The sequence below is a fragment of the Balaenoptera musculus genome, chromosome 3 (assembly GCF_009873245.2).
Source record: "Balaenoptera musculus isolate JJ_BM4_2016_0621 chromosome 3, mBalMus1.pri.v3, whole genome shotgun sequence".
NCBI lineage: Eukaryota > Metazoa > Chordata > Mammalia > Artiodactyla > Balaenopteridae > Balaenoptera > Balaenoptera musculus.
The window spans coordinates 62,436,278-62,462,202 of record NC_045787.1 but is presented as its reverse complement, the minus strand read 5'-3'; the positions used below and the strand labels follow the sequence as shown (position 1 = coordinate 62,462,202).

General features: G+C 43.7%; 1 protein-coding gene across 2 annotated transcripts in view; it reads left to right on the top strand.

The window, feature by feature from the left end:
- The first annotated feature begins 261 nt into the window (after positions 1-261).
- The window catches only part of SERINC5 (serine incorporator 5), an 86,903-nt gene continuing 61,239 nt past the window's right edge, over positions 262-25,925 (top strand). The window contains exons 1-2 of one of the 2 annotated variants that reach the window (XM_036846325.1): positions 320-526; positions 18,793-18,933. Coding sequence is in view for 1 of the 2 variants with exons in the window: in XM_036846326.1 (XP_036702221.1) it covers positions 500-526 (27 nt within the window). In the remaining variant the exon portion in view is untranslated. Of the gene's footprint in view, positions 527-18,792; positions 18,934-25,925 lie in introns of both variants that reach the window. The other variant, XM_036846326.1, reaches the window with a different exon arrangement.

The window sequence follows — 25,925 nt, the reverse complement described above, 5'->3', positions numbered from 1 at the left end:
AGGTTTATTGGAGTCAGCAACCAGGTCTTCCACCAGAGCCGGGGACTAGGGGCGCCGCGCTCTCCTGTGTTGGGGACCGAGCGCCCCCAGGCCGGCGTAGGAGCCTGGTAATACCTGGCCGGCGCGTTGGAGGACAGACTTCGCAGTCCAGCGCTGCACCGGGAAGTGATGACCACCACCCACCGCCTGACGCCAGCGGAAGCGTGAGCCCGGAGCTGGCGGGCTCGGAGGCGGCGCGCCCGGGAAGGGGCGGGCACGGGGCGGGGCTGCGGGCGGCCGCCGCGGCTGGAGCGGGCGAGTGGGGCGGGGCCTGTGGTGGCGGGGCGGGGTTTGGCGGCAGTTGTTTTTACCAAGGCCACAGTGCTTCGCGTTCAGCTGGGGCTACGCCGCGTGGAGGCGTGAGCGGGTTTGCAGAGGGACGCTCGAGGCCGGAGGGAGCCAGGAGGGCCAGAGGGAAGCTGGGAGCCGGCAAGCGCGCTGGTGGTGGTCGGCCGCCACGATGTCAGCGCAGTGCTGTGCGGGCCAGGTGAGCCGGGAGAGACAGGTCGGGAGACCGGGCCAGGAGCCGAGGCAGCGCGGGCTTCTCTGGGTGCACGTCCCAGCTCCGCCGCCGCAAGTGGGGTGGGTGACCCTGCGCCGCCTGGGTGAGTGCTCCGGGCCGGAGCGCGGCGCTCGGCCTTCGGGGAAAACCGTGTGCCGCGGCGGGCGGGCCAGAGGGACACGGGGAAGCCCTAGAGGCTACCCCGAGGTCTTCCCGTTCGGCCTTAGGAACTTCGCTTAGGGCGGGGCGGGCAGGGTTCGGGCGAAGGATCCCGACTGTTTCAGGAGGGTGTCGCCTCCTCCCCAGAACACGAGTGTGTGGTGCTGAGTTCCGTAGGCCACCTGGCTCTGCCAACCCGATGAACCCAGGAGAAGACGTGGGTTTGGGCAACCACTCCTTTTCCATGCCCTGAACGAAACTCGGGTCGTATGGCCCAGACGGGTTGCGCTTGACATCTCGCAAGGCTCTAGAGCAGTGGCTCTTTTTCTTCGAGAAAGTCTGGAAGACTGTTTTCCAAACCGCGGTGCTCAGATCTGGGCGCTGGGAAGTCTCAGCCCTGCTTCCTGAGTCTCCCGACCCAACCCTGGCTGGACCCAAACGCGGCTGACTGGGTAGAGCGCGAGCCTTCCCATCCCTCCTTTCAGCTGAACTTGCCCGAGCCTGTTTTGTAACTCTCTCCTGTTAAACTCATGAGATCTTAAAACACCTGTGTCCGCTTGGGACAGGCGTCTTCTACCGGTTAGTAGTGCATCAGGGCATAATTAGTAGTAGTTTTTAACCTTTAATGTTGATTTCACTCCTTCCTGCAGAGTTAGGAAAAAAAGAAGTAGGTAAAGCCTTCCGCACGTCGCGCTCCCTCCTTCCTAGCCGTGTTGATTATCAGCATTTCTGTACAGTTTTAATGGTGCGTTTTCTCAAATGAGTCTAACTCCGGAGGGCATACCGGGCTGTTTTTGCTTCTTAATACATTCAGCCTTGCGACAATCAGAGGCCAGCCCATAACTGATGCAGGGGTTAAGCTGTGGGTTTCTCTAACCCGCCGATTACACTGGTAGATAATCCGTCCTCTTTCCAGTGGCCGTGTGAAGTTATCACTTGGTTTTTGAGGTCTAATACTGTACTTGGCATGCATTCAAGCTGGCCTTTTCAGAGATGAGGAAATTGAGGTTTTTAACTTGAGGTGGAATGCCTTGCCCTGAGTCAGGCAAGGCGACAGGAGGACATTTAACACCTTCTCAGGGCTTTGGAGACCAACGTGGACGGGAAAAGGCTGTTTTCAGAATATTCCAAATGTCAAGAAAGCTTTGCATAATCGTTCATGGTTGTTATTTTGAGATAGTTCTAATTTGATGTGACACTTCATTATATAGTGATTACGTTACAAGTATTTCGGGGCACCTGTTCTCCAGTCCCTTGAAAGCCCCTTGAGGTTTTCTGTGGCTCCCAGCAGGTGATTTAGGGCTCTGAAAATTATTGCCAGTACTCAAGTGGGTCTTGTAAAAGAATGATTGGTATGGTTGATATTTTGGCAGGGTTTCATGACTTGTTTCTTTTTGTTTGTTTTAAAGTGAGAACTTTTTTAATTAATTAATTAATTAATTTTTTGGCTGCGTTGGGTCTTCGTTGCTGCACGCAGGCTTTCTCTAGTGGCGCGAGCGGGGCCTACTCTTCATCGAGGTGCGCGGGCTTCTCATTGAGGTGGCTTCTCTTGTTGTGGAGCGCAGGCTTCAGTAGTTGCAGCGCGCGGGCTCAGTAGTTGTGGCGCACGGGCTTAGTTGCTCCACGGCATGTGGGATCTTCCCGGACCAGGGCTCGAACCCATGTCCCCTGCATTGGCAGGCGGATTCTTAACCACTGCGCCACCAGGGAAGTCCTCATGACTTGTTTCTGAAATCCCCCTCTCAGGACTTTGGAAAGAACCAAATCCTGGGCGTTCATCACAGGAAAATTAACTTCTGCTTTCTAGGGACTGCTTGAGGCTTCACTGTGGTGGCTCTCAACACAGGGAGGGGGTGATGACACTATAATTTCGTATGAATGGGGCTGTTAAGTTTGCATTAAAAAAAAATGCAGCACTGTCAGAAGATATCTAAGTCTGTGAATCCTTTGCAAACATTTTTTGAGCACCTGTGCATTGTTTTTCCCTACATCACTTATGACATCAATGTACGGGTTTTTTGTTTTGTTTTTACCCCCGCACCAGCCAGTTTCCCAGCTCTCCGGATAGTAACTGGCTGTACAACAATTCAATTCTGACACTACCTGGAGTTAGTATCCCACAGGTTAGGGGTCCGCCCTCCTCCCCCTTCCCTCCCCCTTCCCTCCAGCTACCAATCACAAGTCTTCTGGGCCTCCCACACCGGGGTGGAAGACCGAATAAATATTTCTAATCATATCACAATATCACAGCGCCTACTGTGTGCCAACAGCTGGAGATACGGCAGTAAGCCAGGCAAACATCATCTCTGCCCTCAGTGACTGGGGTTGGGTGGCATTTCATAAGCATGTAAGCAGTGAAACAGCAAGTACTGGTACTGTCACAGGTCCTGGTGGCAGAGTGGCTTTGGGTAGGGTTGCTGGGGAAGTCTGTCTGAGAAGATGCCCTTGGAATTGAGACTGATAAAGGAGGAGAGGCACCCACATCAGGGCCTGGGTAGGGAGGCTTCCAGGGTGTTGGAGGAAAAGAAGTGGTCACCTTGGGTGCTGTGAAGACTTGACTGTCAGGGACTGGCATGGAGAGAGAGCAGTCAGAGCTGGCCACCCGGTGAATACTTTTAAGCTGCCTCCTCCTGCGTGTGAGCAGTGGTCTGGGCTTCCGCAGTGAGCCCGAATTCTTCTTGACGGAGCTTGAATCCTGGCAACCTGCTGTTGCCCTAGGCCAAGGAGGGGAGAGTGTGGTACCTTAATTTAGGGCGTCGTGGTGCTTACGGTGGGGCGTCATTGGCTTCTGGGCATATTTTAGAGGTAGAGCTGGACTTTTACATGGGTTAGAAGTGGGGTGTGGGAATGAGAGCATTGGCTCTTCCTTGAAGGGAGGAAGACACTTGGCAAGGAAAACCCATAGTTTTCTTCTCGCTCTGTCACATTTGAGATGCCTATTATAAATTAAATGGAGATGGCAAGTCATCAGTTGGATTTTTAAGTTGGGAGAAGTTTGAGGTTGGAGATAGAAATTTGGGGGACTTTAACTGATACTGTCAGAAACAATGTGTAACCCAGAAAAGAGCCTGGACTTTGGACTCAGGTCTGGATTTGAATTGGGAAATCTGGACGCGGAGGGGTGGTGTGACTGTGCACGTCACTTACCCTCAGTTAACCTCAGTTTTCCTCCGTGGTTGAATGGGTATGATAATACCTCCTAGGGTTATTATGAGTATTACATGCGATAATGTCTCTCGTACAGGGTTTGGCACAGAGTAAGGAACCCCCAAGATCTTAGTGACCATTATCCACCTCTACTTGGCCAGTCTCCGGGTCATTTTATCTTTGCATTGACCCTGATATACTTAGATTTTGCTTAGGCCGTTGGCTGATCGGTGCTAATAGAAGCAGAGGTCACAGGACAGTGGTCACTCGACACCTTCTGGGTACCCAGCACTGTGGTAAGGCCCCTGGGCACTGGGTGATTAACAAAGTGCGTCCTTGCTCTCCTGGAACTTAAGGGCTAGTTGGGGATTGGAAGTGTGGGGGAAGCTCACTGCAGAAAGTGACAGGACACCCTGTCAGAGGTGAAATGAGAAGTGTAATTGGAAGATCTAGACATCTCGTCAAGGCAATTTGAGAGTAAGGCTTGGCAGGGTTTACTCCTGGCAAGTATAAGCATTAATGATAATAGTAACAATAGCTGAAGCTTATTTCATGCCCACAAGTGTGCTGTTTTTACCTACGTTATATCACTCATTCTCCACAGCAACCCTATGGGGTCGGGGAATGTTCTAATTGGCCTCCTTTTGCAGGTGAGGCAACTGAAGTGCAGAGAGATAAATTAACTTGACTGATATTTACATGGTGGTGGAGCCAGGCCTTCAACACTGGTCCACCTGACTCGAGTTGGAGCTCCTAACTGGGAAACTGTTATTCCTTATTATTCTAAATACAGTATGAATAAATCATGAGGAACTGTTGCTCATTGTTGTTGCTTATAATGGCCCTAAGGCAGCTTTGAATGCATAGCTATGAGGCTGTCTTGGTAGATATTGGTGGTTGCCAGGAGTTACCAGTGGGTGGGGTTTAGCTTCTTCCTCATAGTCTGTCCAGGTTATAAAGACAGCAAGTCTCAGACCAAATTCTGTTGCTTGTGCAGGCATTTATTGGCAGGCAGGCACAGCACAGTTACACAGCCTGATCTGCGGCTTCACGAAGTTCCAGCTCTTTGCCCTTCTTGGTGCACTGACACGTGACTTGCATGTTCCCCTGAGGCAGATGTGACAACCTTCTAGAAGGAAGAACTTGACCAAGACTGCTGAAGCACAGGACCGCATGGATGGATCAAGCGCACGGTCCCACTCTCAGGCAGAAGACTCCTTGTCCTTGTAGCCGGTTCATATAAGGGTGGGAATGCCCACGCCAGGGTGTTTCCAGCCAGATTGTATTACTTGATCCCTGAGATTTTCCCCAACGAAAGCAAATTTCTAACATCTGTTATGTTAATTGATTGACAAAGCCACAGAATGCCACCAGGGACTGTCCACTGTCAAAGATAAATAAAGCTGGACGTTAGTTAAAGCAATGAAAACAGATTTTATTCAGTAACCACTCACTGACAGAAAGACCTGAGCTCCATCCTGATTAGCACAGATCACTGGGAGTTTTCAAGGGACGATGAGGGAATAGGGAGGAGTCAGTGGAGGCCCAAGTAGAGTTAGGGAAGTGAGACGTTACAAAGGTTTGTTTGGAGTATGGGTGATGAGGCCAGCTGGGTCTGATAGCTGGCAGGTTAGATTCTGTCCTTCCGCTGAGACTAGGAGATAGACTCTGTCCTTCCTGATGATTACATTTCAAAGGAATGGCATTTAAGTCCTTGAGAAAGACACTCCAGACTTGTAGGAAATGTGTCCTATCTGTCCCTCTTCTCAGGGACAGAGGAAGGATTCACAATTATTAGCCCTATTTAGTAAATGCTCTTAAGAAAGGGAGGATAGGGACTTCCCTAGTGGCGCAGTGGTTAAGAATCTGCCTGCCAATGCAGGGGACATGGGTTCGAGCCCTGGTCCGGGAAAATCCCACATGCCGCGGAGCAACTAAGCCCGTGCACCACAACTACTGAGCCTGTGCTCTAGAGCCCGCGAACCACAACTACTGAAGCTCGCGCACCTAGAGCCCCTGCTCCGCAACAAGAGAAGCCACTGCAATGAGAAGCCCGCACACTGCAACGAAGAGTAGCACCCACTCACCGCAACTAGAGAAGGCCCTTGCGCAGCAATGAAGACCCAACGCAGCCAAACATAAATAAATAAATTAAAAAAAAAAAAAAAAAGAAAGGGAGGTTAGGGCCTATCTTAGGTGCTGGCTAGAACAAACAGTAAATTTCTTTTTACAGCCCTGAACTTTTCCAAGCAAGAACTCAAAAAGGCAAAAGACAGCTAGGTCATCCCAGGGATGCAGCCTCAGGCTACTAGAAGCCTGTTAAAGTTTGGTCAAGTCCTTCGTGCAAGGGTTTGAGCAGAGTTGCTGTGTATCGAGAGTTCTTGCGGTTTTCACCATGTCTCATCGTTAACGCTGGTTAACAAAGCCTGGGGTCATTGGAGTTAGAAGTAACTGAAGCCCACGCAGGAGGCTTTTAGAGGCTGGCTTTTGTTAAGTGTTAGCTGGAATGGGTCTTCCTCATCAGGGCATCTGATCACCTATAGACTGTAGCTTAAAACACACAGAGACACACACACACACACACACAGACACACACACACACACAAAATCCATGAGGACCTCTTTAAAAAGTAAATTACATACCACATAAAAGTACTGACTTCCCTGAGATGTCCTTCCTTCTCTATAAAACCCAAATCTCTGCTTTTAAGGCCAAGCTCAAAAAGCATTTTCCTCAGAAATGACCTTCCCCTTGCTTTAAGAATTCTCAGAACTTGCACACAAAACCTGTCCACACCACCTAGTATGTGGTCATCTGATGCACTGGCGTTGTTTCCTGGCTACTGTGTGGGTGCATTTCCTCTCTCCTAGACAGAGCATGTACTGTGACCTAGCTGAACCCCCTGTTGTGTGCTTTTGGTTACAAAACTTTTTCCCTACAGCTCTTTGTTTATAGTGATTGGAAATGTTAGGTCCTCATTATATCACGTGTTGCTTCCACCCTTGGAAGGGATCTAGGCACAAAAGTTCATTCTTTGCATGACTGATGCTTTTTTGAACAGTTTGGGGCATTTGTGAAATACATATCACCCAGAGAGAACTATATTTTGATATTTTATAACAGTCACTCACATTTAATATATATGATTTTACTTTGTGGAGTTGGGATTATGTTGTAGGTGCTATGTTTGATTCAACTCTGCTGAATTACAGGAGTTTTTCAAGTGCACCAGCCACTCATTTGCAGCCATGTTTTCTGGGCTTATACCCAGAAAGTAGTGCAGTCCTCTACCTTCAAACATGGCAATTTTTCCAGAGGTATTAAGTAAACGTAAATATGTGAAAGTCAGTTAATAGGCTTATGTGTTAATACGAGTGTGTGTGCGCGTGTTTCAATTCCCAAAAGACTAAAAATAATGAAGAAAATCCCAGCTACACCTCCTTTAGATGCCATCGACAATAACCATTTTCAACATCATTTTTAACTTTGGTCTTTTTCTTTACAGTCACTTATGCGGATACCATCTGTCTAGATGGTGTTTGAGTCTCTGTTTTCTTGCTCTATAAAGGTGCCCTTCTCTGTGAGTCCTGTGCTTATCACTAGTATTGGCAGTTTTATTTTTCTATTCGTTTTATAAAATGCGGGCAAGTTGCAGTAAAATGGCCACATCATTGCTCTACCATACTGACAAAGGTGGTGGTGATTCGGCTGATGTTGAACTGTTGCTGATACAGAAAGAGTGGTTTGGAGATGCCTCTGTGTAGTTAGCCAAGTTCACGTTGTTGTAAAGATAAGTTTGTCACTGACCTTGAACAATGAAGAGAGTGAAGGTTGCCGTTGTAGGTGGAGAGTCAGCATGAAGGTTGCTCATTCAGATTTGTTTTCTTGGGTGGCTTTAGAGCTGACCTGGGCAGGCTGGCAAATAGCTTTGGGCTGCAGCAGGTCTTGCGTGGGATTGCTTTGCTGGGAGGCCCCATCTGTAGGGAGTAGAGGGCAGCCTCTGACTCATCTCTCTGCTAATGAGATAAAAGGTAACACCCCCTTGCCCACTGCTTGCTTCCCACCCCCGTTTTCCCTATGAATATCGCCTGTCAATTTCCCAGAGATATTGAATATCTGGGAGTGAGTTAACTGTGAGACTCAGAAGCTTACTTTTCAGTTTCCCAGGTGTTTTAATGTAAATCACCTTTAGAAAGGACAGAGCAATAACGATGGCATTGTCTACTTGTATTCAGAGCAGGACGAGCAGTGTGTGGCCTGTTCACCTATGATAATTTAACATTAAAAAGGAAGTCCTCGTGTAACATGGTATGTCTGCAGAACTAGCCATTGGACACAATTCCATTTTACCCTTTGACTAAAGTGCTTTCTGTATCTTTAATTATAATGGTAATTATAGATGAAGCTCTTGTGTTCTTTCAGTGTCCTGAGTCAAGCAGCATTGTTAGTGAATTGTCATTACATGCTGCTGTTGTTAGTTGAATTTGCGATTGCGATAGAATCTCAGAGCAAGCATCCGATGGATCAAGTTACTCATCTAGACCACCTTGATTGTCCCTAACGATCAGGTTTTTCAAGTAGTCCAAAGTGAACCTTTGCAACCCTTGTTAAAATGAATTTTAAACATTTCCAGTGGGGACATCCTCATATTTTCTAGCTTGTGTATTAATGATATTTTCGAAGATTTTAGAACATAATCTGGGAGTCAGTGTAGTGTGTGTGTAGGAAATTCAAACAATGGATTTGTTTGATTACATTAAAACATCTGTTTGAATTTTGAAGGAAATAGGACTTTACTTTTGGCTTTTCTTCTGTAGTTTGCCTTGTGAGATTAAAGTTGAGCTGATGTTTAAGGAAAGCAGCTGTTAATGGAAAAACTTAGGGTGGGTTCTTATCACAGAATAAATTTTGAAACAATTTCGGTTTGAAGTAAGGTTACAAAATATAGTGATAAGACAGCATTTTCCCCCTCATGAAAACTGTCTAGTCTAAACAAAAGTAGGAAAAACACATACACACAACCGCTTAAATCTTATTTATGCAGAGATAACTAGGAGAGATGGAAAATCAGGCTAATGTTTGTTTAAATATCGTTTTTTATAAACTAGCCAATTGCTCTTTGAAACAAAGCTCATGAGGTCTTTACGGGATTTATTTTCCAGTGTTTTGTTTCTTGCATTGTATCTCAGTAATTTACGCAGGGCTGAGTCGCCTAATGCTCTGATCCTCAGTCCAGGTTGGGCTATTTGTGTGGTGATTGATGAGGCAGATCATGGAATCAGAGAAAGTTTTGGAAGAGGCTTTAAAAGGCATACCTTTTAATTCCCCATCTGAAGCTTAGACGTCTTGTAAAAATGCCCCTCCTAAGTGTACCTCTGGTGTGTTTGAGCCTCTCCAGTGTTGGGGAACTCACTACCCTTCCCAGTTTTTAAGTTTTCTGAGCCTTGGTTTCTTTGTTCATCAAACGGGGGAAATTTGTGTCTTGCCTCCCTTATATGATTGTTGAAAGGGATGAAAACAAGACAATATTAAGACTCTTTGTTATCTGTAAGTTGGTGATGCAGGTGTGTCAGGGTTCAATGCAGAAAACTGAGACCACTCAGTTTTAAGCAGAACGATTTAATGTAGGGAATTAACTGTTGAAGAAATTAAAGAGCTAGAGGAGCAAGAGTCAGGGGCCCGCCTTTGAACTCTTGGATTTAAGGGCACACCACTCCAGCAGTAATCCAGATGTCTGAAAGCCCAGGCTGCTGCCCCCCTGCCTCTTGATACCCACACAGGTGGCGGCTTAACATGGGAACCCCAAGTCTGGCCATTGTCCTAGGACCTTGCTGGGAAGCAGACACTGCAGCAGGAGGATGGTCCCCCACCTTGTTTTCACCTTCCAAATATCGTGAGGGTTGCTAATTGTCAGGTCCCCAACAGCAAAGGAGTCTGAGAAATGTGGTTACATTTTCCAGATTCTTCAGTACTGGAAGACCCATAGAAGAGGGTGGGAATGTAGGCTGAATGAGAGAACTATCCCTGTGGAGCACAAGCTAGGAGGAACTAGTGTAATAACCCTAGTGAGTGCTGTACTTCCTGCCCATCGTGGCTTGACCAAATGACAGCCTCACAAGTAAGGCCAGAGTGTTGAGGGGGTTGACTTAAAGGGAGGAAGATGGAAATACATTATCATGTAAACTGGTTTTCCTCTCCTAGTCTCTTCGCTGCCTGCTCCTTTTTCCATACTACCAGCAGGTTGATCCTTCTACCAAAGTATAGTCCTAACCTCATCATCCCCTGCCTGATTTTTCAACACCATTGGGGTTAATGTAATGGATTTTCTAAATGCAAGTCTTTTGTAGGAATCTGTTAGTGGTCTGTATCGAGATAACTTATATTCTAAAAAACAATGTGCTTAATACGTCTCTTCAGTCATTCCTGATATTAGTAATTTGTGTTATTTTTCTTTTTTTGATGACTCTAGGAGTTTATCAATCTGATTAATCTTGTGAAAGAAACAATTTTTTTTGTTGTTAGTTATTCTCTATTTCATTGATTTCTGCTCTTTTTTAACTTACTTTGATCTTAATCTATTATTATTTATTTTAAATTATTTTATGGGTTTTTTTATAGGTAGAAACATAAACACTTATTTTAAATCTTTTCTTTCCTCTCAAGGGCATATTTAAAATCATTTTACATCCCACACATTTTGATATGCTTTGTTTTCATTATCATTCAATTCAAAATATTTTCTAATTTCCCTTGTGATTTCTTCTTTGACCTGTTGGTTATTTAGAAGTGTGTTGTTATTTTCCAAGTATTTGAGGATTTTCCAGGCATATTTTTGCTATTGATTTCTAGTTTACGCTTGTGATAAGAGAACATATTCTGTATATATTTCTTTTTGATGGCTCAGAATATGATACATTTTGATGAATGTTCCATGTGCTCTTGAAAAGAACATGTTTTCTACAGTTATTGGGTAGTTACTGCCCATCGTGGCTTGACCAAATGACAGCCTTACAAATAAGGCCAGAGTGTTGAGGGGGTTGACTTAAAGGCAGGAAGATGGAAATGCGTATTGTGTAAACTGGTTTTCCTCTCCTAGTCTCTTCACTGCCTGCTCATTTTTCCATGCTACCAGCAGGTTGGGTATAGCGTTCAAGTTGGTTGCTAGTGTTGTGCAAATCTTCTCTATCTTTACTGATAGAGGGGTCTAATTCTGTCAATTACTGGGAGAAGGGTGTTAAATTTTTCAAATATGATTGTGTTTTTGTCTCTTTCTACCAGTAGTTATGTCAGTTTTTGTTTAATATATTTTGAAGCTGTATTATGTATACACACATTTGGAATTGTTATGTCTCCTTAATGAATTGATCCTTTTATAAAATGATCCTTTTTATCTCTGGTAATGGTGTTTGTCTTCAAGTCTTTGTCTGATGGCCATACTACCCTTTTAACTTTCAGTTCATCTGTGTCTTAGATTTAAAAATGCTCTTATAAACAACATGTAGTTGGGACTTTTTGATCCCTTCTGACAGTCTCTGCCTTTTAATTGGATGTTTAGATCATTTACATTTAATGTAATTATTCATGCTTGAACTTCAGGCTATATATTGTTGGTCATTTCCATTTCTTCGTCTGTTCTTTGTTCTTTCTTACCTTTTTTTGGGAGGAGGGGTAGGATGGGCATTAATTAAATGTTTTTCAGTATTCTATCTTCTTTATTGCCTTTTTATTCCTTAAAATTTTGTGAAGATTATAGTATGTATTATAGCATCTTGAAGAAAGGATAAGAGTGGGTCAGTTTACTAGACTTTTTAGCAAATGACAAGTAACAAACAGTACTTTCTGCTTTATAAAAATAATATATAGTTATCATAGAAAATTTGGGAAATACAGAAAAGTATAAAGAAGAAAATGAATATCATTTATAATCCTAGAGAGAACAAACCCTTGTTAGTATTTTGTTTTATTTCGTTCTAGTATTAAAATAAGTTAGACTGGGAATTCTCTGGCAGTCCAGTGGTTAGGACTCCGCACTCTCACTGCTGACGGCCTGGGTTCAGTCCTTGGTCAGGGAACTAAAAATCCCCCAAGCCATGCAGAATGAATGAATGAATGAATAAATAAATAAATGAATGAATATCAGATCATGCTTTATGTACTGTTTTATATCCTAAATTACTTTCACACAACATTATGGACATTTCCACATATTGTAAGAATGAGAACATTTTAATGGCAGTATCACATTTAATTGATCATGTGGACATTTATTTCACTATTTACCCTTTATTAAATGTTTAGTATATTAAAAAAAAAACAAAAAACTTAAGTAACTCTTATGTAATCTTTTTTTAGTCCCATGCCTCTTTAGGTTAGAGCTCTGGAAATAGTCCTTCTGTAACACAACATGAATATGCATTCCTAAAAAATCACACTATGCAAAATGGAACAGCAAAAACCACAGGCCTTGTGGGGAAAATGGGGTTGGAGCACAGCATTGAAAGTTTTGTCAGTGACACACACACACACACACACACACACACACACACATAAAAAGGGAATCTGGTAAAAATGATATTACAGTTTTACAAATGTTAAATGGTTAAGAGATATGTAATACTATGAAAATTTGGCACTTGACCTTGAAAAAGACCTGAAATTTGCTTGTGGAAGCAGGTGTTGGAAAAGTTGCAGCTTGTGAGTTGTTGTGAAGTGGTGGATGGAGGGTTATCTGAAACTGGATGGAAAGTTGTAACACCAGATGTGCTTTCGAGTGACTCATAATGCAGGTGGAGCGGAGGAGTGTGTGTTTCATATGTTCTGTGTAGCTCAGTTCAGCTGGGCACAGTGTTCTGCCTTCAGTATATGTTTCTCACAGACAAAACTGCACGTCCTGTTTTGCTCATATTGTTCCCTAACATGGTAGGGGAGGAAAAAGTTTTCCTTGACCCTTTTAGGGTCTCTGGCTGGATCTGAAAATTAAACTGACAAAGATTAACAGGAGAAAAACATACACATTTATTTAACACAAGTTTTATGTGACCTGGGAGCCCTCATAAGGAAATGAAGACCCAAGAAATAGTGAAACCTACTTTTATATTAGATTGAACAAAGAGAGGCAGTTGTGGAAAAATGACTAAATTATGTGGGGAGGTGAAAGGAAGATAAAAATTATTTTAATAAGGTCTCTTTGTATAGAATTCTCTCCATCTCAACTTCTTGTCCTTGATAAGAATGTCTTCCTTCTGGTACAGGGAGGACACCTCTCATGTGGGAATGTCATCTCCTGCTTTCAGGAAGAAACATGAAGGTCAGAGTGCCCTTCTTGCACCTGCTGTTTCTCAGGTGCCTTAACTCAAAATAATCAATATGCCAAAGTGTCATATCCTGGGGTGAGATGCTCTAAACTCCTTCCATATCAGTCCTGTTGGAACAAATTTGTATTTTCAGAGCAAGTATAGCAGAACCAACTATAAAATGCATAGGTCAGAAGCCCTGGACGTGGCAAACCTCCTTCAGAAAGGCCGACCAATTCGTATGCCTGTTAGCTGCGTGAGGGAGGAGCTGGGCCCGCTGTTTCTCTTTGGACAAACTCCAAGAAAGTTGGTACTGGAAGTGGCTGGAAGGGTCTTCTGATCCTCCTACCCAATTGTGCTCAGATTTCTTGTACTATAGTAAGTGAACAACTTCAGAGATAGGAACTCTTCCTATCTTTGGAAACAGCTCTACTTCACTTTAGGGAGCTCTGGTTGAATTCCTCTTCCTGCCAGCCTCCCCAGGCTGAAATGACTTGCTGGCCCAGAACTTGGAGAGGGTTGCAGTGGTTTTGTAGAGTAGAAGGGGCAGCATCGAAGGTGGGAATGGGCTCTGGCTTCTGGGGAATAGAGGACCACAGTTGGGTTGATGCAGCTCTCCTGGTTATGAAAATCCTCACTGTCTACCCAAACCTTAAACTGAAAATTGGGACATGCTGACAGAGGGGAATTGTACCTCTGGGTATGAGAAGTTTCAGTCGGAAGCCAAATTATTGGAACTTCTAGCACTCCCAAATAGTTTTTAAGGATAATGGTCAGGCAGTTTGAAATTAGAACCATCATGGGAAGTTTTTGGTTGGCAGCAAGCCAGAGAAAGTCTCACTGCTGACCATGAGATTTCTGATGTGAGTGATGCCTGTCACTCCTTTGGTGGGTTACCATTCTCAGGTACCTTATGGACGGTGAGAATCTGGTTAGTTACACAGTCATCTTCTGAAGCTAGATGAATCCTTAAGGGAGTGGCATGTCCACCCTCTCATGTTATTGAAGAAGAGACAGGCCCGCAGGGCTCAGGCCCTCTTCTGGGTTCACACAACTAATCAGCGTGCAGCAGGGACTGCCACCCTGGCCTGCTACCCTGGCCTTTGGTGTGCCCCCGTGGCCTGTACACAGTGGACATTTGGTAAATGACAAGAGAGAGAATGGGTGAGTGTTGGGGTTTTTCTGAAGACATCTGCAGTTCAACAGAGTGCTCATGGTTGCAGATTTTAAACATAATCTTATGGTTGAAATCTCACATTGGTTTTTTTCCACTGTATTTTGCTGCAGTAAAATCAGTTTAAACCTTTTGTCCTCTCTCTTCTATTAAACTCCCAAGCAGTTGTTTGAATTTTTTTTTTCCAGGAAGTTCTGCTTCATCTGTGGATCATGAGCTTTAACAGAAAGCAGTTTTTAAGAATGTGCTTTTTTATTTCTTACCAAGCCATGTAGTTTGTGAAAGTTGCAGGTTGCTGAGTAAGGGGTATTAGGCCATTTAGAATGAGCTGGTTAACCAATGAGGCGCTCTATGCAAATTGTTATACCCAGCAGTGGCTTCTGGCTGCATGCTTTGAAAAGCATGAAGCAGTAAATTATTTCCTTATGATGGGGGGAGGAGAGGGTTGAGGGTTGTCATGGGATTGTATTTTCTTGGAAGCTAGAGGTCCAGCAGAGCTGAGTCTCTGACTTCATTTTCCTGCTGTGACATGGCAGAAAGAAAGCAGGGCACAGAGCGCTGGAAGAGGCTGATGCTTATCCCATTTCCCCTTCATTGTGAGTCTGACCTGACCGTATTCCCAGATTTTAGAGAGATGCCCCTCTTCTCCTCCACTCAGCACTGTCCTTCCATTCCCCCTTCCCGATCTTTCTAAGACTTTGAGAGTAATAAAAATGCTTGAGGTACTAAGAGAAAGTAGGGAGGGAGCTCCTGATCAAAAAAAGTATCTATTCTATAAGGCTTTTATTAGAAGAGTTAAAGAAAAAGCTATAACTAATTAAGTGAGTTGTGGCATTTGGGAGGAATGATCTTTAAGTCGTGGGTCCCCGGGGCAGTGCTGTTGGAATTTTGGGTGAAGCAGTTCTTTCTCTTGAGGGAGTCCTGAGCTGGTATTTAGTATGCTTGATAACATTAAGATTTAGTGCCTAAGCTAAGCCAGTTAGATATCAGTAGCACTTACCAATCTTTGTGAAAACTGTCTCCACCTTTATAAGCAACAACCCACAAGGCCACAGAGGGAGGATGGTGCTGCCCAGACAAGAACCACTTGGTGGTTTGGCCTTGATAATTTTTCCATGGAATTTAGAACTGCAAAATGGACTGAATCCTACTTCCAGTAGTACATACGGAGATAAAAAAGGACACAGATAAGCAAGGTAGATGATTCTACCACAGCACCACCTTGACTTATATAACATGCATTCAAAACTTGACATACAGACAGCAGGTTGTATTTTGGATGTAGTTTACTTTAAATGTTGCTCAGAAGTGTCATATTAAGATTGAGTGCTTAAGCTAAGCTAGTTAGATAAAGTTATGTGTTTGATAGGAGAAGGAAGAGCATGCTTTATGGTGAGAGAGTTCATTTAGATATTTTTCCAGTATGCATTTTGTAAGCTTTTTTGTGGATAGTCCAGAGGCAGTACAGTTGAATAATTAAGAGCCAATTCTGGTGACAAGAAGCCTGAGTCCAGAGAGACAGGAAACTGAGATTATCAGTTTGGTTGTGCAGTTGATAAGGATGTGTGGTATAATTTATTATTATCTGCATTACCCACGAGTTACATATGTAAATGTGGACTTTTCTTGACTAAAGTGTACTGAAGTGAATAGAACTAGAAAAAAAAAAAGTGTGCCACCCATAAAAGTGGTTGCCAAGATTATAGTTAAGCTGTCAAATCAGTCTTTGTCAGGGTGCTGCAGCTGGCCGTGGGTTACTAGGAAGTATTGAAAGGGTTGTTTTTGGTACAAGAAAATTGTTAGAGGAATGGGAGCTCCATTACTAAGAATCAGCCATTTCCAATGTGCAGTCTCTTAAGAAAACTCAATGTTGAAAGATCCATGAAATAATGTAAACTTTACAAAGCATTTTATAGCTGACCAATAATTTAAGAATCACGTGGAACAATTTCAGCTCCAAAGTGCTAGGAATTTGCCCTTGGGGAGACTTTATTCCTGTTTAAATTAACAGGTGTTCAAAAAAACCTCATAGTTTTATTTTTATCCTTAAAGTGAGTTGGAGCAATGCCCAAGCGTTTACTTCTCAGTTGAGCAGAAATGTCCAGCCTTTAAAAATTATTATTTAGGTTTCCTCTTTTTTCTTTTTTTGGATACTTCCTTATTTGTCTTATAAAAATGACTATATTAGGTTTTTTTTAATTAAAGAAATTCTTTATAAAATTTTAAAAGTTAGTTTTGAGATATAGTTCACATACCATATAGCTCATCCATTTATTTATTTTTAAAAATATTTATTTATTTATTTATTTATTTATTTGGCTGTGCTGGGTCTTAGTTGCGGTGTGCAGGATCTTTTAGTTGTGGGGTGCGGACTCTTAGTTGCGGCATGTGGGATCTAGTTCCCTGACAAGGGATCAAACCCGGCCCCCCTTCATTGGGAGCGCAGAGTCTTAACCACTGGACCACCAGGGAAGTCCCTAGCTCATCCATTTAAAGTGTAAAAATTAAGTGGTTTTTTAGTATATTCACAAAGTTGTACAACCATCACTACAATCTAATATTAGGACATTTTTATCACCTCTGTGACCATTAGCAGTTGTTCCCAGTTTCTTCCCAAACTTCCTCAGATCCCTGACAACTATTAATTTACTTTCTTACTCTATGGATTTGCCTATTCTGAACATTGCATGTGAATGGAATTGTACAATATGTGGCTTTTATGACTGACTTCTTTCACCTAGCGTGTTTTCAAGGTTCATCCATTTGTAGTATATGTCAGTACTTCATTCCTTTTTATGCAGAATACCACATTTATCTCATCCATTTTTCAGTTGATGGTTGTTTCGGTTGTTTCCACTTTATGGCTGTTTTAAATAAATCATTTTCCAAAGAGGCTGCTGCATCTTATATTCCTACCAGCAGTGTAAGTGGGTTCTAATTTATCCATATCCTCACCAATGCTTATTATTGTCTGTTTTTTCTTTTTTTAAAATTATATCCACCCTAGTTTGTGAAGTGGTATCTCATTTTGGTTTTGATTTACATTTTCCTAATAACTAATGATGTTGAGCATCTTTTCAGGTGCTTATTGTCCATTCATATCTTCTTTGGAGAAATGTCTGTTCAGATCCTTTGCTCATTTATAAGTTGGGTTGTTTTTTCAAAATTGAATATTAAGAGTTTTTTTTGTTTTAAACTTTGGGTTTATTTATTTATTTATTTATTTATTTATTTATTTTTGGCTGTGTTGGGTCTTCGTTTCTGTGCGAGGGCTTTCTCTAGTTGCGGCAAGCGGGGGCCACTCTTCATCGCGGTGCGCGGGCCTCTCACTGTCGCGGCTTCTCTTGTTGCGGAGCACAGGCTCCAGACGCGCAGGCTCAGTAATTGTGGCTCACGGGCCTAGTTGCTCCGCAGCATGTGGGATCTTCCCAGACCAGGGCTCGAACCCGTGTCCCCTGCATTGGCAGGCAGATTCTCAACCACTGCGCCACCAGGGAAGCCCAAGAGTTCTTTTTATATTCTAGATACCAGCTCTGTAAGATACGTAATTTGCAAATGTTTTCTCATTCTGTGAGTTATCTTTTCACTTTCTCAATGGCATCATTTGCAACATAAAATTTTTAAAATTTTGATGTAGTCCAATGTATCTATTTTTTCTTTCCTGGCTTGTGCTATATCTTGTGTCTAAAAAATGCTTTGTCCAACCCAAGGTCATGAAGATTTAGTCCTGTGTTTTCTTCTAAGAGTTTCATAGTTTTGGCTCATACGTTTAGGTCTTTGGTCCATTTTTTGAGTTAATTTTTGTGTATGGTATAAGGAATGGGTCCAGCTTTATTCTTTTGCATTTGGGTATCTATCAATAGTTCTAGCACTGTTTATTGAAAATACTGGTTTTTTTCCTCCAATGCATTAACTCGGCCCACTTGTCAGAAATTAATTGACCATAAATGTTAGTGTTTATTTCTGGGCTCTCAATTCTGTTAATTTTTAGAAATTGATCCTACGTTGGAGGAATTATCCATCTGGGATTTAGACACAGTGGGACTGTTGGTCAGTGGGCTGGAGGTTGCAGTCTGGAGACTGGTGACTAGTCAGTCTTAGATGGTTGGCTCATTTCTTCGTGTGGTCATGAGATTAAATATTTTCAGATTTCTAACTGTAGGTTTCACAGGGCTGTGGTAGATGTTGGAGGCATGAGAGATGGTTTTGTTTATACACATCACAAAGTATAAATACTGTGTCAGTGGAAACTGGAGTCGTCCCTATGTCACTGGTAAACTGTGCTTCTGAGTCATGGAGTTGTCAGGACTAAAGTACGCTTCCTTGCTGTACACAGCACTAGCCAGCTCTTTATGTAATATTTTCATTTATTAAGCAGTAACTTCATTAGAAAATGAATTTTGATTGGATTTTCCAAAACAGTTATTGTTTTTTGAAGGTGCTAATCCCTCTTTCCTTTTTTCTTTTCCACATTTAGTTCGGTGAGGCAGTTAAGAATGCTGACTTTAAATCACACCTGGGTTTGGGCGCTGTCCTCACCCTTAATGAGCTGTGACCTTGGGCAACTTATTTCCTTGAGCCCAAGTTTCTCATTGCTGCAGTGGGGATAATAACAGAAGTAAGTATCTCACAGGTTGGGAGAAACTGTCCACACGTAAGAGTCCATCCTAGCATTTGGGAGTGAGTGCTGCAGAAATGGGAGCAGTTGCCTTTGTTGTTGTTGTTTGTTTACATAGTTACAAAACACCCCCCTCCCACCCCCCAACAAAATCCTTTTGGAAAAAGTCGGCAAACAGAAATGCAAAGGGGAATAACTTTTTGGTTAGATGTGAGGTTTGGGTGGTGGGGCTGAGGATGCTGAAGCTGCACATTGCTGGAGCAGGTGGAGCTGCCAAGAGGAAGGGAGCCCGTAGGTTCCTTGTCCCCTTGTTCCTCGTGCAGTGGGAAGAGAGCTGGCAGCCGGGTAAGTCTCTCTAAGCGTCAGCTCCAGGTTTGAGTTTGAGGAAATGAGATGCTAGCTACTTTGGAGCTACTGGGTTCAGACCCCAGCCCTGTAAGCCTCTCAGTTTCTTTTTTTGAGGGCGCTAAGAATAATATTGGTAACTAACATTGTTGTTCTAAGTGCTTTACTACATTTTCTGTCCTAACAATCCTATGATGTTGGAACTACTATTATCTCTATTTTGTAGATGAGGTGATTGAGGTGCAGAGCTGATAAGTAACCTTGTATTGATGGAATGAGCATTTAATACAAGCTAATGTTGAACACTTACTACATGCCAGGCACGTGGGCTGAGCACTTTACATGGCTGACCTCATGTCCTCCTTAAAGATGTCATCATTATCGCTTTGATACGGGGGAACAAGTCTGTTTGCATTGCTCCACTGGCCAAGGGATTCCTACCTACATTAGGGAGCAAGTTTCTGTTGTTTGTTTACTTTTACTCTTGCCTAGTGTTGTCTTAAACTGTGAATGTTTAGTGTAGGTGAGTTCAAATTCTTGTTTGTTTATATTGATCACTTTTCAGTTATTTGATAACTTCAAAGGTTGGTTGAAAAACTATTTTGTTTTATGCAGTCTCTGAAGAGATAATCCCAAGAAGTTAAATTAAAAAAAGAAAAGTTTCTATGTGATATTTTGAGGGAAAGGGAGTCTTCTGAACTTACCATGAAATTTACTTTAAGCCTAAATGTAATTTTTCTTTTCTGTCTTTTGCTTATGTATCTTGTTGTTGTATAATTCGTTCGGAAGAGTTCAGAATGATCTTTTTATTTCTATTAGGAAGCGTGGGAGGTGTTCTAATGTTAGCAATGGGAAAAATGTGAATCATGGGACAGTTTAGAAATGGACATTTTGTGCAGTATCATAATGATTGAGAATGTAGGCAACCTGAGTTTTTTTTACTCAATGTAATAGTTGAAAGAAGAAGGCGAATGATAAAAGGAGATTTGGATTGTAGTTCAGATTTTAGGCTTGCTGCAAAGTGCCAAACTCAGTTTCACTCTATTTTATGCTTAGTGTCTGTTTTTAAAGCTAGAGTCCAAAATAATTGCTAGAAACTTTTAAACATCATCCCTCTCTGTAGAATATAATTTTATCCTGAGTGTATGCCGGTAACTCCTGACGGCTGCTCCATCCTAGAGATGGCACCATAAAGGTTTGGGTTTGAGTGTTAGGACCTGGCTGACTGAGTTCACATCTGAGGACCTTAGGAAAGTTGCCTCACTTCTGTCCACATCAGTTTTCTCATTTGTGAAAAAAAATGGAATTGACATTCTTTTTTCCTTTTTCTCTCTTTTCTCCTTCTTTCCTCTACTTCTTCTTTTGTCTTTATATCACTCCTTCGAAGTCAGCATAACTTATAAATTTTTTCTCTGATTCTAAAAGTGGTACGTTTTCATGCCAAAAAGTTAAGTAATACTTTCTCATTTGTGAAAAGATGGCAGAAATACCAGTGAAAAACTGGTAAATCATTATCTGCCTCACAGGATTGTGAGGATGAAATGAATCTATGTTAGGAATTTAGGGCCCTACCTGGCACCTAGAGAATACACAATACAGTTTTCTTTTATTAAAAAAATAATTATTACTACTGCTACCACAACTTATAAGAAGAATAAACACTGCCAAATGTCTTTCAGAATGATACTTGATGCTGAAGGCCTTGGCTGTATTATACTATAGCGAGCCTTTGGAATGGTGCTGAGTGAGGGCCAGTGAGGACAATGCATATCTAATGGGCCCTTCTGACTGCCTCAGGTCTTGTGTGCATTTAGGTGCTTTTGGGTCTCTCTTGATTTTATGTTTCTGTGTGGGGGCGGGTGGAGGAGGCTTCAAAACAGTGTACTCCAGGTCTCCTGGGGATGTGGTGATGTAACAACAGTTTTTGGAATCCTGATGGGCTTTGCAATCAGAGATTGAGGTTTCCTTATCTGTAAAATGGGGATTGCGATACTTAAATCATAGGGCTCTTCTGAAGATTAAATCAGGGAATTCTCTGGCGGTCCAGTGGTTAGGACTCCGTGCTTCCACTGCAGGGGGCACGGGTTCAACCCCTGGTGGGGGAGCTAAGATCCCGCATGCCTTGCGGCCAAAAAAAAAAGATTAAATCAAAGAAGGTCTTGAAAGCACCCTAGTGTAGTGCCTTGATACAGAGGAAGTGTTTAAGAAATGGTAGGTAACTATTATTTATAATGAGTACTGGGTAGAAGGATCTCCCTGGTTGCTTAAGACACTCCCAGGTTTTTTTTTTTTTTTTTTTTTTTTTAAAGACATTCCCAGCTTTAATTTTCGGTGTTTTGATGGCAGAACAGCATATAATTCTTTGGATTCTTTCTTTTTTTTTTTGAATTTTATTTCATTTTTTTTAACACCTTTATCAGAGTATAATTGCTTTACAATGGTGTGTTAGTTTCTGCTTTGTAACAAAGTGAATCAGCTATACATATACATATATCCCCATATCTCCTGCTTCTTGCGTCTCCCTCCCACCTTCCCTATCCCACCCCTCTAGGTGGTCACAAAGCACCGAGCTGATCTCCCTGTGCTATGCGGCTGCTTCCCACTAGCTATCGGTTTTACATTTGGTAGTGTATATAAGTCCATGCCACTCTCTCACTTCGTCCCAGCTTACCCGTCCCCTTCCCCGTGTCCTCAAGTCCATTCTCTACATCTGTGTCTTTATTCCTGTCCTGCCCCTAGGTTCTTGAGAACCTTTTTTTTTTTTTACATTCCATATATATATGTTAGCATACGGTATTTATTTTTCTCTTTCTGACTTCACTCTGTATGACAGTCTCTAGGTCCATCCACCTCACTACAAATAACTCAATTTCGTTTCTTTTTATGGCTGAGTAATATTCCATTGTATATATGTGCCACATGTTTATCCATTCATCTGTCGATGGACACTTAGGTTGCTTCCATGTCCTGGCTATTGTACATAGAGCTGCAATGAACATTGTGGTACATGACTCTTTTTGAATTATGGTTTCCTCAGGGTATATGCCCAGTAGTGGGATTGCTGGGTCGAATAGTAGTTCTATTTTTAGTTTTTTAAGGAACCTCCATACTGTTCTCCATAGTGGCTGTATCAATTTACATTCCCACCAACAGTGCAAGAGGGTTCCCTTTTCTCCACACCCTCTCCAGCATTTATTGTTTGTAGATTTTTTGATGATGGCCATTCTGACTGGTGTGAGGTGATACCTCATTTAGTTTTGATTTGCATTTCTCTAATGATTGGTGATGTTGAGCATCCTTTCATGTGTTTGTTGGCAATCTGTATATCTTCTTTGGAGAAATGTCTGTTTACGTGTTCTGCCCACTTTTGGATTGGGTTATTTGTTTTTTTGATATTGAGCTGCATGAGCTGCTTATGGTATTTCTTCCCTTCTGATATTCTTTGATTTTGCCAAGGTTGTCTTGTTTTTTTAATGTACCCCAAGAGAATGAATTTTTCTTTTCTTTTTTTTGTTTTCTGGCCGTACTGCGCAGCATGCGGGATTTTAGTTCCGTGACCAGGGATTGAACCCGTGCCCCCTGCAGTGGAAGCGCGGAGGCCTAACCACTGGACTGCCAGGGAATTCCTAGAATGAATTTTATAAATAAAATAGACAGTTAGATAGCAAGTCATAGCGTATGTGGAAGGTAGCAAATTAAATGGGCTTTGTACTTTTTTCCGGGTCAGAAGACTTCTACTCTTTTATTCTTCACTGATTAAAATTTTGTATAATTTTCTTTTAATTAAAAGAACTTGTTATGAAATTCATCCTAATGTTGAAAACCTGGAAAAATCAGGACAAGGTAAAGAACACAAAGATGATTTAAAAATCACAGCTCTGGTTAATATTTTAGTGTGTTTACTCTGTCTTTTCCCAGGGATGTGTCCATGAGCATTTTCCCATATTAAATTATTTAACGACATCTTTTTCAGCGACCGCATACTTGTCTGTCGCAATTCCCTTATCTTGTCATATTGAAGCAGTGTTTGATCCCCCTGGAAACGTGCGTTCCCTATTTGCCATCCCTGAAGAGTCCTCCTGAGCGGAGAGCTCGGGAACTTGCTGAGAGGGGTGTGAAATGTCTTCCTTAAACACACACCCGCACCTGCCATTGGCTTGTTCCAGACCCGTGGAAGAGGAGGCCCTGCCGCTGCCGAAGGAAAGCCCTCACCCTAGTTCCCTGAGCTTGGGTACAGCATTGAAGGAGCCACAGATCACCTGGGAGCATATTATTGAATAAGTGCAGGTTCCAGTTCTGAGTAGTAGTTGGGGGCTGGGACCCGACGGGCTCCCAGCGATGCCCACGCTGCTGGCCCGGGAGCCACACTTGGCACCTCGAGCTCGGGCACCTCAGAATTTGCCGAGCGCTCTCCGCTCTTGCTGTGAAGCAGTCTGTGGCTTAGTCTACTCTGGGCCGGTCTGTTTGGGGGCCTTCCCGCACTTCCTCTGTCCATCCCCTCATCCAGGCTCTTGTCCACAGTCCTGTGCTCTCACCACATCCCCACCAGATGCGCTCCTGTCACTCCAGCAGCTCTTGGCTTCCTGGGCCTCCCCCTCCTGCCACCACCAAGTCAGGGGCCAGGAAGGTTTCTTCGTGACTTCGACTTCATTGCTGCCCCCATCCCCCCAGGTTCCTGTGTGGGCGCTCAGGCCTCGTGCTGGCTGATTCCCTCCCTCTCCCTGGAGGGTCCCGCTTCGGAAGCACCCTCCGTCAGTCCTGCCCTGGCCCCAACCTGGCATTTGCCCCACTTGGGCCCCTTGACCCTTGGATTTCCCTGGGGGAAGGAAGGAAGGGCGAGACAGACCAGACTCCTGCAGGGAACCCTCTACTCTGTCTACCCCCTATCCACTCCACCCAGCTGGCTTGAGAAACACCAGGTGTGACTGAACAAATCACAGTAATTCAGGTCCATTTCCTGAACCGCCTACCCCTTGGGCCTATTTACCTTGCAGCCCAATAACAGTTCATTGAGTATGTGCGTCAGCCTAGCTTTTTGATCCGTGGCATTTGATTTTGAAGCCGGGGTACTGTTCTTCCACAGTGTAGGGCCAGTAGAAGGGCTCTATCTTTGTAGTTTTAAGTGGCAGAGGGAACACCACTCCCAACTTGGGAAGTGACTTCTTTCATTAAAAAGAATGCCCCTGGGAGAACCTCCCTTAGACTCCCCTCTGCCCTCCTTGCTGGCACAGCCAGTGCTCTGATGGATTAAAAATATGAAGGTGAAGGTTGGGGCGGGGGGGACTACATAAGAATATTTTCATTTCTGTTGATATTTTGATAGAAAAAAATATGATTCATGGGCTCCTTCATGTGTGGCCTCGGTTCCTTTTGCAGAGGTATTTTAAGAACATTAACAGGAAGCTTCTCAGGATGGGGGCGCGGTCGCAGGGGGGAGTTGCACATGTGTGAGAGTTCTCTGCCAGCCGGTGCCATGAAAGCTGCCTGTCGCTGAATAAAAGCAACCTCACAAACCCTGTCACCTAGGGTTTGGTGCCAGCTGGCCTTGTCATGAGGCCCAGGTTCAGAAGAGGGTAGGCGGGTTGCCGATAAGATCCACTGGGCCCCTGCGCAGCTCTTCAAACAAAAAAGGCAGTTAACTGTGGATATTTGCCTGGGGGAAGGGTACACACCTATTCATTCCTTCCTCTTCAAGCTACAAGTATGAGGAGGAGGTAAACTTCGGGGTTGGAAGGAGAGGGGGGCTGGGAAGAAGGCTTCCTGAATCTTTGTGGGACCGAGGAACGGCAATCTCAACTGTGAGGTGTTTTCTCAGCTGCAGGAAAACAGTGCAGCTGTTACTCCAGCTCTGAGAAAAGGCTGTGAGACCAGGCCCTTTCATGTGGCCAGCAGGCTTTCATGTGGAGAGACGGGTGAGGGCGACCCTGTAGGAGGGTCCCCGTGAGAACCAGGAGCTACTGCGGCCCTTTCTCTCTCCCTTCCCTGCCCCTGAGGGCTGGTGCCCTACAGGTACGGGGTTTTCCAAACCAGAGGCCTTTGTCTGACATTTCTCTTTCCAGTTCTTCTATTCATTTATGTGAAAACAGGTTTAAAACGTCACCTTCTATCGGGCGTTTTGGGAATCCTAAAGAATAGGGTTATATGCAATCCTGACTGCTGGAAAATCTAGGGCAGGAGGCGTGTGAGAGTCTGTCCTTGCACAGAACCACTGCAGCTAGTCTCACCTTCAGAGATAGCCAGCTTGTCACTTGTCAGGGGTCAGAGGTGTCTGGAGCCGTGGCCTCTTCCTACGGCGGGGAGGGAGAGTGACCAGCAGTTGACCCTGCGGTTGTGTGAGGGATGCGGGGAGGGACTCGCCTGCTTCTCAGACGTAGGGAGGGAGGCACCTCAGGGGCTTGGCCACTTAGCAGCCGTAGCCCGTAGCTTCCAGAGAGCTCAGATCTGTGGCTGACTCATCGTGAGCCATAAAATGCCATCACTTTAACTGTGTTGTGATGGAAACCTTTCAAACTGTACTAGACACTTAGACACTTACTGCCTTCTTGCTAGAGTCGACAGAGCGTTGTTTAAACTACTTATGGTGCCATGTTTTAGTGGGTTTGCGTGTCTGTGAGTTGATTGCGCTATGGATGCAGAAGTGTGGGACC